Source organism: Melitaea cinxia, chromosome 1 (assembly GCF_905220565.1).
Source record: "Melitaea cinxia chromosome 1, ilMelCinx1.1, whole genome shotgun sequence".
NCBI lineage: Eukaryota > Metazoa > Arthropoda > Insecta > Lepidoptera > Nymphalidae > Melitaea > Melitaea cinxia.
The window spans coordinates 3,218,631-3,231,915 of NC_059394.1; the positions used below are offsets into that span (position 1 = coordinate 3,218,631).

At 32.7% G+C, this 13,285-nt stretch overlaps 1 protein-coding gene across 1 annotated transcript; it reads left to right on the plus strand.

Moving 5' to 3' along the window:
- Positions 1-1,831: 1,831 nt before the first annotated feature.
- Positions 1,832-10,232, plus strand: LOC123654453 (protein disulfide-isomerase A6 homolog). The gene is made up of 8 exons (XM_045590376.1): positions 1,832-1,853; positions 1,957-2,150; positions 2,252-2,473; positions 5,864-6,016; positions 7,149-7,358; positions 8,010-8,164; positions 9,115-9,273; positions 9,473-10,232. Exons 1-8 carry the CDS (start codon positions 1,832-1,834, stop codon positions 9,627-9,629), a joined length of 1,272 nt encoding a protein of 423 aa, XP_045446332.1. The 3' UTR covers positions 9,630-10,232.
- The last annotated feature ends 3,053 nt before the right edge of the window (positions 10,233-13,285 follow it).

The following is a 13,285-nucleotide window of genomic DNA, read 5'->3' on the forward strand; positions in this document are numbered from 1 at the left end:
CCGTAAATCACAAAATTTTATGTTATATTTTAAATTCTTAAAGATTTGACCTATTTATTTACAAAAATACCGACATGCTCTTTCGAAATTACAGATTCAATAATGTTCCATAGAGTAAATAATCTACAACTTCAAATGTTTAAAAAGGTTGTTCTGCACGTAATGATCCAATAAGCATAAAGGCATAAGGTTATTCAGATTGTTTTCAAAAGTTTTTGTAAAAATTACGGAAAAAACAGTGTAATGCCTTTTTGTTTTTATGAGATTTAATATTGCGCATCTATAACCATAAAAAATCAACGATGGAACTTACTCCGTGGAAATCCTATTCTCAAAAAAAAAAAAAACACGTAGACAAACAAAAAATGTAAAAATTACCGTAAAGTGGAGAATAATGTTGAGTAAAGTTGATTTCAATGACTTCAAAAATTGCTTCAATCTAATTATATATTTGAGTTAGTTATAATTTATAAACGTTTCTTAATATTTAATCAATTGCTTAACAACGGATTAGCAAAAACCTCACTTATAACCAATTTTTTTGTTTTTTTTTTTCTCATCTAAAAAGTTTGTAATTAACGTGCTTTCAACATTCATTTATTTATTTTCTATTTACTTTTTTTTTAAATAAAATTAGACACTTATTACCGCTGATTTAACTTTGATACAATGAAGTAAGAGGAAAAAAATGTTGTTTTGTTCTATCCTATCTTTCTAACGAAGTTAGGGTATAGCAGGAAATATCTTGCTCAAAATTTGATACAGTCCGATCGGAGAGGTACCTCGACCTTCCAAAAGATTACAGCTAAATAATACTGCCTTCAACCAGTGGTTTGTTCAGTTCTTCTTGAGGTCAGTAAAGTGACCAGAGCTCGGTACTACGGTACGTTACGTACGAGCTAAGGCAATCTCCTTACGCTTACCATCAGGTGAGCCGTACGCTTGTTTATCGACCTAGTTGTATAAAAAAGCTAAAGGCTACAGATTGTTGGGTTAATCATAAAATACAGTGCCAAGTTATCTTGTCAAATAGATTTTTTTTTTTAATTTTAAAAATTAAGTTTTAGACTGAGGTTTTAGACGAGATTTGGTATCCAAGTTAGGCCTGAATTTATTGGAAGTTGGCTTGTTCAATCAGATCTTGACTGAACCAACTTCCCAATGTGCCAAATTTATACTAGAGGAGTTTGTATTTAGTAGTATTAAGTTAAGATCTAGTAATAATTTAGTATTATAATTTAGTTTATTTAAAAATGTTAAAATTGTTAGTTTTAGTATAGGATAAAGTATAGTATAGGACTGTCATGTACAAATGTATAAAAGTCCCTGATAAAGATATTAAAAAATATAAGTTTTACTTTTATCTACGTACGTACCACTGTAACAAACGCGTTTCATTAATTTATCTTCAAAGAACAAATAAGTATGTTACAACATATAATTTACTTTTTAATGGCATTTTTAAATTTAGACTTCATAAATTATTAATTTCAGGAGCCTTCTGATTTATTATATATTTAAAAATATATATAAAAATATTATGAAACTTTTTGTCGTAAAATAATGTTGAGTGTAAAGTTATAAACAAAATATTTACAATAAAATTGGTCATACGTTTTACGGCGGGAAAATCAATTTAACCAATCATTGTAAACCACGAAATCCATTGACAATTCTAGTATCTTGTCCGTAATATTTCGGCCACAATAATTGACGTGTTTGTCTCCCATAGCATTATTCTCCGTGTTTCGATACTGATAAAACGCAAGGATCTCATTTTATACAGTCTACTATTTATTCTAATTATAAGGCGCTGTACAATTAACGCAAAATGTTGTGTTCACGCTTATTAGGTAAGTTAAAAAACTTGTAATGAGTGTAAAATTAGTTTAATAGCAATGAACTTTTGTTGTACCGGTGTTTTTAATTCCTATTTTTTTTCATCTTTTCTTATAGGTGTAATATTATTTATTACGGGGTCGTATGCCCTGTATGATTCGTCTTCAGATGTAGTAGAGCTTTCTCCGAGTAATTTCGAAAGATTAGTTACAAATTCAGATGAAGTATGGATCGTAGAATTCTTCGCACCATGGTGCGGACACTGTAAAAACCTCGTCCCAGAATATAAGAAGGCTGCTCGAGCACTTAAGGTAATAGTTTATACTAATTAAGCAACATTGTTAACATTAAGGCATTCTATAAAAATCTGGACAGATAAAATAAAAAGTAATGTATATTTTTATTTTAACAGGGTATAGCAAAGGTAGGAGCCGTCGATGCCGACCAGTATAAAGATTTTTCTCAAAAGTATGGAGTCACAGGTTTCCCAACTATCAAGATTTTCACAGGAAGCAAGCATACTCCTTATCAGGGACAACGAACTGCTGAAGCGTTTGTTGATGCTGCTATTAAGTCTGCTAAGGAAAAGGCATATGACAGTCTCGGAAAGAAATCCAGCGGATCCTCAGATAAGGTAAACTTTTATAAATAACTCCTCAATAGTATATTAAAATCATTTTAACTGAGGTAGGGCACAGCAGGAATTTCCTGCTCAAAATATGGAGCAGCCCGACTGGGGTAGTACCTCGACAGCCAAATAATACTGTTTTCAAGCAGTATTGTGTTCCTGTTGGTGAGTAAGGTGACCAGAGCTCCTGGGGGGGGGGATTGGGTCGGCAACGCGCTTGCGATGCTTCTGGTGTTGCAGACGTCTATAAGCTACGGTAATCGCTTACCATCAGGTGAGCTGTATGCTTGTTTGTCGACCTGGTGGTATAAAAAAAATATATAACAAAGGCTAAAATATTAACAATATTTTTTTGTTTCTTCTACATTTTCATACTATTGGCAAATATTATATTTTTATTGGCTAAGTACTATTTCATACTAGAATATTTATAATAAGGACAATTGATTTAGCAGTTGTAAGTGAATCAATTATTAGCACGAATATTAGTAACAATATTTTAAAGTCTTATATTAGCCACAAAAGATGTCTCAACCTATCAGAACAAAAACTAGTCAATCTCTGTTACTACGGCTCCTTTTCTCAATAATGGAGTTCAAAAAATTATGTTTTTCATTTGGCTTGACTTGAATCAAACTGACAAACTTATAAGATAATTGGTTTTAATAATTCTATAATTGAACCATCATAAATAATATTGAACTAAAACATTTCTTTAACTAGCAAAAGTTTGTGAATAAATTATATGGTCATTATATACCTTGGAAAAATGTCGGGAGAATGAATCAAAACAAGCAAATTGTACAACCGTATACTACTACACCATTAACAAATCATAGATTTATTGAACTACAAGAACAATTGTTTCATGGAAGATTATTTAATAATATTAAACCAAAAGTTATCATAGTATCAAATAATAAAATTAAATAAAACTCTGAAATCAATTAAATTTTGCCTGATTATGATTTCAAAAAATGTGTGTTATTTTAAAGTTAAAACATAATATAAAATAATATGAATAAAGTATTTTTTATAGTAAGCTGTGTGGCTACGGCATTAAAGAATATAGCCACCCCCTCTCTTCCTGTGGGTGTCATAAGAGGTAACTAAAGGATAACACAGTTCTACTACCACCTTGGAACTTATAAAGCCGACTGATGGCCAGATATCCATTCAACTGCTGGCTTTGAAATACACAGGCCGAAGACAGGCAGCAGCCTATTCGGTGCGACAAAGTCAGCCTTGCGGTCATCAACCCGCCTTCCCAGCGTGGTGACTATGGGCAACACACATAAGTTCGCACCATTTTTGGCGCGAACTTGTGGAGGCCTATGACCAACAGTGGACTGCAATAGGTTGTAGTGATGATGATGATTTTTTATAGTAAATGATGTTAAGAAAAGATAATTTAAAGTTGGTTGAAAGTTAATATAATACAGATCGCTTTAGAAAATATGAGAATTAAGTATCTTTTGATTGTTTTTTCTTTAAATAATAATTTTCAATGATTAAAATGATAATAGAAAATCTTGTTAGTACATAATACAATAAATATTATTTTTGTTTTACTATATTTAAATATTTATTACTTTAAGTGGATAACTTTGTAATAATATCTTACTTACACGCTTAATACAAATTAAGCAGTTAACGGAAATATAAAAATAAAATAATTATTTATTTTAACATAATATATTATGTTAAAAGTGAACTTAAAGCCATACAGCCTCAAAATGCTCATAAAAGAATGTTAGCTACAAAAAAAAAATTAAAACTTAACTAATATAAGCACATTCCATATACTATACAAACATAACACACATATTTTATTATTATTAGCTAATTTATTGAGTACCTGAAGAGGCTAATGACATTTTATCTCGTCTAAACAATAAATTTTCTTATCTCAAATTTGAGAAATTATAATACTATGATAACAAGTAAAAAGTAAAGTTTAATTTTTAAAATCTTAACAAGCTATAGGTACATCTTAAAACAGTCGGAAATTTTTATAAAGATATTTAAAAAAAATTTAGTTTAAGAAATAATCCTTCTTACTCAATTGTTATAAAAATTATACATTAAAAAAACCTACGTAACGTTATTGGACACGTTTCGAAAGCGACGTCGCCCACAAACTCCTACGCATCCACTATCACTTCTCAAAAAGTTATGGACACGTCAGTGTGACCTTTATAAACCTTACTATTAATCGTATGATGATATATTTTATTTATAATAAAATAAAAGAACCGTACAACAGCTAAGTATGACTCGTATTTTTTATTGAAGCTTAGCTAAAACTGTCGAAAAGAAACTACAACCGTATCCCTATTGGTACATACTTTGAAATTAAATTTTGTAATTTTTTTTTTTAATAAAATATTAAAATAAAATATTCTACGCAAATTTTAATCTAATATATAGCATTTCGGTCACAAAAATAAAGTTCCGTGGATAGCGGCGTTACAATTATTTTATACAACAAATAACAACTAATACAAATATTTCACGAAAATAATACCATAAGCACATACAGATTTTTGCTCCACATAAAAAAATTATACAGTTTAGTATTTTTTCACTAGTTTTACTACAATTAGGAATCAGTGATAGAAATGTTCTAAATTGATAAAAAAGTAAAATGCTGAAGCATTTTTGCTTCATATCACTTTCTAGAATGTTTTTAACTACATTCTAATTTTTTTTTTAAGATGTAACTTCGTATAATAAATACACTTTCACAAAAGAAAGTGTGTATGTCAGCTCCGTCTCACCGCTGGAGTTACACCCCTACAGATCGACTGTCTAAATAGGCAAAAAAGGCTTACTAGTCTAAGAAAAAGATTAAGACCATATAAAATGTTAAATAAACGAGTGAACTCCAAAAAATTACGCATATACCCTTAGTGAGATGACTAGCCAAAAAGAAAACTATTAATACACTTGTTTATATCATTGCCCTTTGTTTTAGTTACAATGTAAAACAAAGACTTATTGTTTACAACTAAATTTTATATCGGTAGCCATTTTGCTAGTTTTAATTGAACTTTTTTTGTTTAATTAAATCAATTTAAGCTTGGTGTTACATTACAAAAAAAAAAAAAATATATCTTTGTAAAAACAGTCCTAAGAAAATATGTCTCAACAAACAACCAAACTCTAACGTCAAGAGATTCGTTTCTATGACAATTTTTAAAATCAATTATATAAGTATACCCAATTGAATTTGTTATAAAAGATGTAAATGTCTTAAGTTGATGCTGTAAACTACTTGTAAATGAAATTATATGTATAGTTAACACCAAAGGCATAAAAACTGTGTTTTTTTTTTTTTAAATATATAATTTGTTGGTGGTTCTTATTAAATTAAAAAGCATGATATTGTTCCAGTCTGACGTCATTACACTCACGGACAGCAACTTCAAGGAGCTCGTACTGGACAGTGAGGACATGTGGTTGGTCGAGTTTTATGCCCCGTGGTGTGGACACTGCAAGAATCTCGAGCCACACTGGGCCAAGGCTGCCACGGAACTTAAGGGCAAGGTGGGTTAATATAATACACAAATAATTATTCATTAATTAATTTGAAGTTCTGGCACCATTAATTAGTAATTTATATGGGCTAATTGTAAATTATGACACAAAATCGACGTGATCTTTCTACTACTCCCCTGTCTTTGTCACGGGCTATCACTTGTGTGGGTTTCTTTATTCCTGTTTATTATTGGTGGTAACTAAACAAAAAATATATACGTAATTGTAATCAAGGTGTACATATACTTATTAAGTTAAATGAACTTAAGTTTATTCCAATAATAATTCTTCATTTCTTCCTGTTGCAGTAAATAATGATTTCTAACGAAAGCTAAGTGCTAACTAAATTATACATAAACATATACATATACATTAACACACATAACATTACACTATAACAAAAATAATCTTTTTTTATCACCTTGTATTAAAATAAAATTCAAATTTAAAACTACCTGCAAAATGGCTTGTATAAAGTTTTATAGCTGCACTAAATTTAACAGAAAACTGTTACAGTTATACAATAGTTATATGACGTGCATAATATGAAAGATTTTTCACGGCCAACTTATTTATTAATTTCACAATTTGAATATGTAAATATTTTTTTATTTATTTGTATAAAGTACAATATTTATTTAATACTAGCTGCACACTGCGCGCGTTGCTACGCATTTTTTTTTCTTTCTTTTTTTTGTTGTACCAACTCCGAAACCTTTGTGGGCTCATGCACAACACTTTGCTGAAGATCATGACTTGCTCAAATGCATAGTTTACGATTGTATAAAGGACATATAGACAAAAATTCATTTTTATATATACGTATAGATTACTTGACTCTATAGACAATGGTCCGTCATGTCAACTGTATAAGTATGTAAAACTAAAATAATTGTTACACTTTCTGTTATATTTTCCTAAATATTTAAATTCATTAGAACCTACAAATTATTAGAAAACTTTTAAAGTAATTGCCGAATTCGTCCAGCTGCTCTTTAATTTTGCGTTTAGAAACACATTTAACAATTCATTTTTATTAATAGAGATTATATTTTATCCTTTTAATAGTGATATATTGTTTCATTTTAATATTACAAAAAAAAACTCAGTTTGTTTAATTAAGTGTCATTTGTTATAATAGGTCAAAGTCGGTGCACTAGATGCTACAGTTCACACAGCAATGGCGTCCCGTTACCAAGTACAGGGTTACCCAACAATCAAACTTTTCAACTCTGGCAAGAAAACGAGTGACTCAGTTGAAGACTACAACGGAGGCAGGACTTCCAGTGACATTGTTAGCTGGGCCATGGAAAAATTAGCTGAAAATGTACCAGCACCAGAAATCATTCAGGTAAGCTTGTAATATTATATGTATATCATATAATTGTGTTTGCTTTCAAACAAATAAAAACCCCTAGTAAAAAGTTATGAGGTAAGACACATAACAATACTGTTGAGTTGAGAACCTCCTTTTTTTTAAAAGTCTGTTAAAAATAGGTACATATTTTATACATATTATATAGAAAAAAAATGTGTTTGTCAGCCCTGAGAGGCGATTGGAGTTTTCTCCTTCACAGTGAAGACCATGATTTTTAAAAGTTAATATTTTCTATTTTATTAATTAAATTACACTTAAATAATTTTTTCTATACAACTAGGTCGGCAAACAAATCGTATGGCTCACCTGATGGTGTGCGATTACCATAACCTAATAGACGCCTGCAATACTACAAGCATCACAAGCCAGATGCCGACCCTACCATCAATGCCCCCAGGAGCTCTGGTCTCCTTGCTCACCACTGGAACACAACACTGCTTTAAGAGCAGTATTATTGAAATAATAGAACTCTTAAATATTATATATGCGCATTATATCGTTCTTTAAGGAATAAATTACAGTAAAATATATCAGTATATCTGTACCTATTTAGGAATTTTTTTTTATTACTTTTTTCATACATATTCGATACATAGAAACTTATCAGCAAAATATTTATTTTAGGTTGTAAATGAAGAAACAATGAAAGCGTGCAGTGAAAAGCCTCTATGTGTGGTGTCCATCTTACCTCACATCCTGGACTGCGACGCTGCTTGCAGAAATGGCTACATTTCAGTATTAGCTCGTTTGGGAGACAAGTATAAGGCCAAGATGTGGGGGTAAGTGCTATACTCAGTTTGGTATATCGAATTTATTTTTATTTAAACTTTCATATACATGATAAAAAAACTAAAACCATAAGACCTATATACTGTCAATGAGACAATTTCATCTCGACAATAAAATGGATAATTTATTCATCATCATCATCATCATCATTCCAGTCTATTGCAGTCCACTGCTGGCCATAGGCCTCCACAAGTTCGCGCCGAAAATGAGTGAACTTATGTGTGTTGCCCATAGTCACCACGCTGGGCAGGCGGGTTGGTGACCGCAGGGCTGGCTTTGTCGCACCTAAGACGCCGCTTCCCCTTCTTCGGCCTGTATGTTTCAAAGCCAGCAGTTAGATGGTTATCCCGCCATCGGTCGGCTTCTTAAGTTCCAAGGTGGTAGTGGAACCTTGTTATCTCTTAGTCGCCTCTTACGACACCCACGGGAAGAGAGGGGATGGCTATATTCTTTGGTGCCGTAGCCACACAGCACATAATAATATATTACTTACAGGATAATAATTTATTGCTAAGACTTATTAGGTCGTGTAACTACTTAATAAACTTCAAAAAAAAACTTATTAAATAAGCTAACAGGTAAATTCAGGTCTAGTCTTTAGATTAAGAGCTGTCATTTTGAAGTTAGATAAGCTAGCGTTATTTTTTTTTTTTTAACGAAATTATGTCAATAAATGGTCTAATTTTGAAGTTCAATAGGTTAGGATTATTATTTTTTCTTTGTTATGAAATTATGTCGATAAACGGTCTAATTTTGAGCTTAGATAATTCGACGGCTCTTAATCTAAAGACTTGCCAAATTCAGTTGTAAACATACCTTGTGTCTAAACTTCTACTTATATTTGACTGGTATTTTACATGTAGCCTAGAATTGTTTATAGTTAACAGGTTTTAATTTATTGCCTCCTCATTTAAAATGTTTAACTTTCGTTTATTTATAGATGGGTGTGGGCAGAAGCTGGTGCACAAACATCGTTAGAAGAGGCTCTTGAGCTCGGAGGTTTCGGCTACCCAGCAATGGCTGTTGTCAATGCTAAGAAACTCAAGTTCTCTACATTGAGAGGTTCTTTCTCTGAGACTGGCATCAATGAATTCCTTAGGTAAGAATTTAAATTTTTTTACTCTATGTAAATATTTTAAAGAAAATTAATTAGCAGAGCTTAGGGCCTGTTTCACCGGTTGTGGAAAATACTATTTGATGGAAGGTATCCAATTATTCCTTTTTAACATCGAATCCCACTACATTTGTGAAATATTTCTAATATTAACAGTTCCAGAATATAACTATTTTTTTTACAGGGACTTGTCCTTCGGTCGTGGTCAGACAGCACCAGTCAAAGGAGCCGAGATGCCAAAGATAATTACAACAGAACCTTGGGACGGCAAAGACGGAGAGTTACCCCCAGAGGAAGACATTGACCTCTCAGACGTAGACCTTGAGAAAGATGAACTATAAGTGACTTGTGAAGTGAACTGAGTGTTTTCAAGTGTGTTAACTATAAAACTATTTAGTTTTATAGACTTATCCTAAGTTACAAATCAAATTTATCGTATGAGTTGTTTTGTGGGTCTACTTTATATTTTATTTAAATTTGTATGCGTAATAGACTATTAAATATACATAGATTTCAGTTATATTGTATTCCAGTTTTGTTTTAAACTTTTATAATAGTTTACATATTTGACATATCTTAGAATCTATCATCACATCTCATTTCTGTTTTCTGTGGAAGCCTTTTCATAGTTTATAGAATATTTAGAATTCATTATATATAAGATATTTTTGTGCATTTTTTTACTAATTTATTAAGACTGTTGTAACTGGTATTAAGATTTATAATCAGATTTTGTATGGTTAGTTTGATGTAATGATTAGGTCAAGCATGATTGCTTGCATAATGTCTGGTACTGAAATTGCAGTTTTTAATACATCTAACATTTTTATAACTTTGCTATTAAACTATAAATGATGAATGTAGTTATATCTTCCATATTATTACATTTTTAATATATAATGCGGTCAGAAGATTTTAAGAAAATAAATGCTAATTATAATATACTGACATATTTTTATTTACCACATTGATCTTTTATTTTACCATTTACGTAAGTAAAAGGGTATCTTTAAAATTGTAATAGTAAATATAGAACTTAAGACGAGTATTAACTAATGAAGTCCTCTGGGGTCACATTGAAAACAAAGGCCAACTAACTGACATAGAGCACAGCAGGAAATATCCTACTCGGAATCTGGAGCAGCCCGACTGTTGAACTACCTCAACCTTACAGAAGATCACAGCTAAATAATACTGTTGTCAAGCAGTGTTGTGTTTCTGTGGTAAGATGAGCAGACCTCCTGGTGGGTTGGGGGTAGGTTCGAGTTGTTTGCCGACCTAGTTGTATATAAAAAAAACTCACACTTTTGAACAGGGTGATACGATGTTTCCAATTTAGTTACTAATCAACTGCCTTACGAAATTTTTACGAAATTTTGGCTGTCTGCTCTTGGTATTGCTCCCATCTTTGGGTAGGTGCCCTCAGTTTCGTTTTATGGTTCAACACCCGGGCCATTTTTTTCCAGCCCCAAAAATTAAAAGAAAAGGTAAAAAATCGATTATTTATGATCAATTTTTTCGGCTGACCATTTTTTTTAATTGTTCATTATTGTTAAATTGAATAATTTTTCACATTCCAAGTACGAGTACGTATGCTTGCCTAGCGCCGCTCCTTGAAAATGTCGCCCCGGGCCTTGGCCCTTTTGGCCCTGGCGTAATTACGCCTATGGGTGCTCTCCAATACTATCTAAAATCGAGGCCAAGAAGTTCGCTCATCTGAAACACAAACGTTTAGTGTTTTAAAGAACTCTGATTTGTTGCTACCGTCACGTTTCACCATCTCATCATTCACCTCAGAACTAGATATCATCCACACCAGATAGATGCATAGTATGCATCCATCAATATTTATATATTCATCGTGAAGCTATCATGTTTGTTTTTGCCGGGAACCAAACTGTGAATGCCCGCTGAGGTTTTTCCTAATAGCTATAATTTTGAGGTTTTCAAGCGTCGATTGTACAGACATTTTTTCAGACGTGTTGGCGCTGCAGTCACAGCACTGACTGTTGCTCTGGCCGTTGCGGGTTCGATCCCCGCTCGCGACAGAAATTTGTATTGGCCATACAGATATTTGTCGTAGTTTGTGCGTTTGCCCTTGTGTATTGTGTGTTTCGGACCTTCGACAAAGGCGAAAATTCTGCTGGGGCCGTTGAGTGCAAAGCATTTATTTTTTCCCTACTATAAAGCTGGCTATAAAATCAGTATTAAATTGACCTAACTGTAATAAATGTACCTAATGGGCAAAGGCAAAGACTTAGATCAAGCCCAGTAAGCATGGATGACTACTTACTATTGTTACTAAGAGGAACGTCATTTTCACATCATCAAAATGTTAACATACACTTATACACAACTTTCTATAGTAAAACTTAGGATGGAATCCCTTATGCTAGCAAATCTTTAAGTTTTACAACCTAAAAATATGTAGTGTAAGTCTATATGTTTGTAAGTTTTGCAAAAACCTTGCCGAGTTGACGTGGTTGGAACTCACATAACCCATAGAGCTTACTAATCTATCCCACTAATATACTCCCACTAACATTGATTACAAAGTACAATAGTTAGTGCTTTAATTCAATTCATTTTTAGCATTGTATAATTATTCGACTATACAATGATTGATGATCGATTCAGCCTGTAACATTCCACTGTCGGAGGGTAACCCACCACCATCCCACCACGCTCCTCCATTGTCGATTAGCGGATAACGTATTTATATAATTTGCGTGCAAGAAAGCCCTTGAAGCTTAGGAAGTCTGGTATCAGTGCGTAAACCATATGTACAATTTATTTACATAAGCTTTGTAATTAAATTATGAACGGTCACTGTCGGTCAATCATGTATGTATAGTGCACGCAAACGCATTATTTTTATCGATTTGCGTGTTTGTGCAGTTAAATGACAATATTTTTTTATTTATGTATATAAGAGGTACTATAGCATGTATGTACGTTTGGTATGGCAATTTTTATCTTTACATTTTGTTAGTCAATAGGTATAAATAGTTTATATGTAAAATAAATACAATAATAAAAATAAAAGGAAATGGTTGTTTTATTTAAATATTCGATCAATATTTTTTCAGTCATATTTTTTATATGTCTTGTGGTAGCTATTTCAATTAATGTTTTGTTAGTGTCCTGGCTATGGCATGAGGGCCTTATATTCAAAATCTATAAGTCACTACCACACTGTTTTCTTCAGATACTAAAATCATACCTCGACAGGAGAAGCTTCCAGGTAAAATGTAATGATGACAGCTCTGAGCTCTATGAAATCAACTCGGGTGTCCCCCAAGGTAGCATATTGGGACCTATCCTGTACCTCGTCTTCACTGCAGATATTCCAACAGATGATCTAACCATTACAGCGACATACGCTGATGATACCGCCTTGCTGTCCTCTCATAGCGACCCAGTAACTGCATCACACACTCTGCAAAGTCATCTAAATAAAATAGAAACATGGCTTAAACAATGGAGAATCAAAGCAAACGAAACCAAATCTGCCCATGTGACCTTTACTCTTAGGAGAGATACTTGCCCTCCGGTTAATGCAAGTACCTGGGAATGCACCTAGATAGAAGGCTCACATGGCGGAAGCACATCTGGGCTAAAAGAAAACAGTTGGATGGGAAACTTCGTGGTCTTCACTGGTTAATCGGACGAAGCTCGCAACTAAATAACACCAGCAAAATGTTGGTATATGAAGCAACCTTAAAGCCTATCTGGACTTATGGGATACAATTGTGGGGAACTGCTAGCAGGAGTAACATCGACATACTGGAAAGATTCCAAAGTAAAGCACTAAGAACCATGTTCAATATACCGCAATGTATTAGCAACAAATACATGTATCTTGACCTAGGCATAAACATTGTTCGTGAGGAAATAATCCGGGCAAGCCTGAAATACCAGGATAAACTAGCAACTCATGCAAACGAACTCGCACGGGCTTTGAGTGGAGAGGGTGGACTGCAGTACTGTCGACTAA

Bases quoted from the DNA above. Each gene is read 5' to 3' on its own strand.
- LOC123654453 (XM_045590376.1), top strand. From the start codon at position 1,832: ATGTTGTGTTCACGCTTATTAG. The intron at 2,474-5,863 runs GTAAACTTTTAT...ATATTGTTCCAG, and splicing joins CCAGCGGATCCTCAGATAAG to TCTGACGTCATTACACTCAC. The intron at 6,017-7,148 runs GTGGGTTAATAT...TTGTTATAATAG, and splicing joins CCACGGAACTTAAGGGCAAG to GTCAAAGTCGGTGCACTAGA.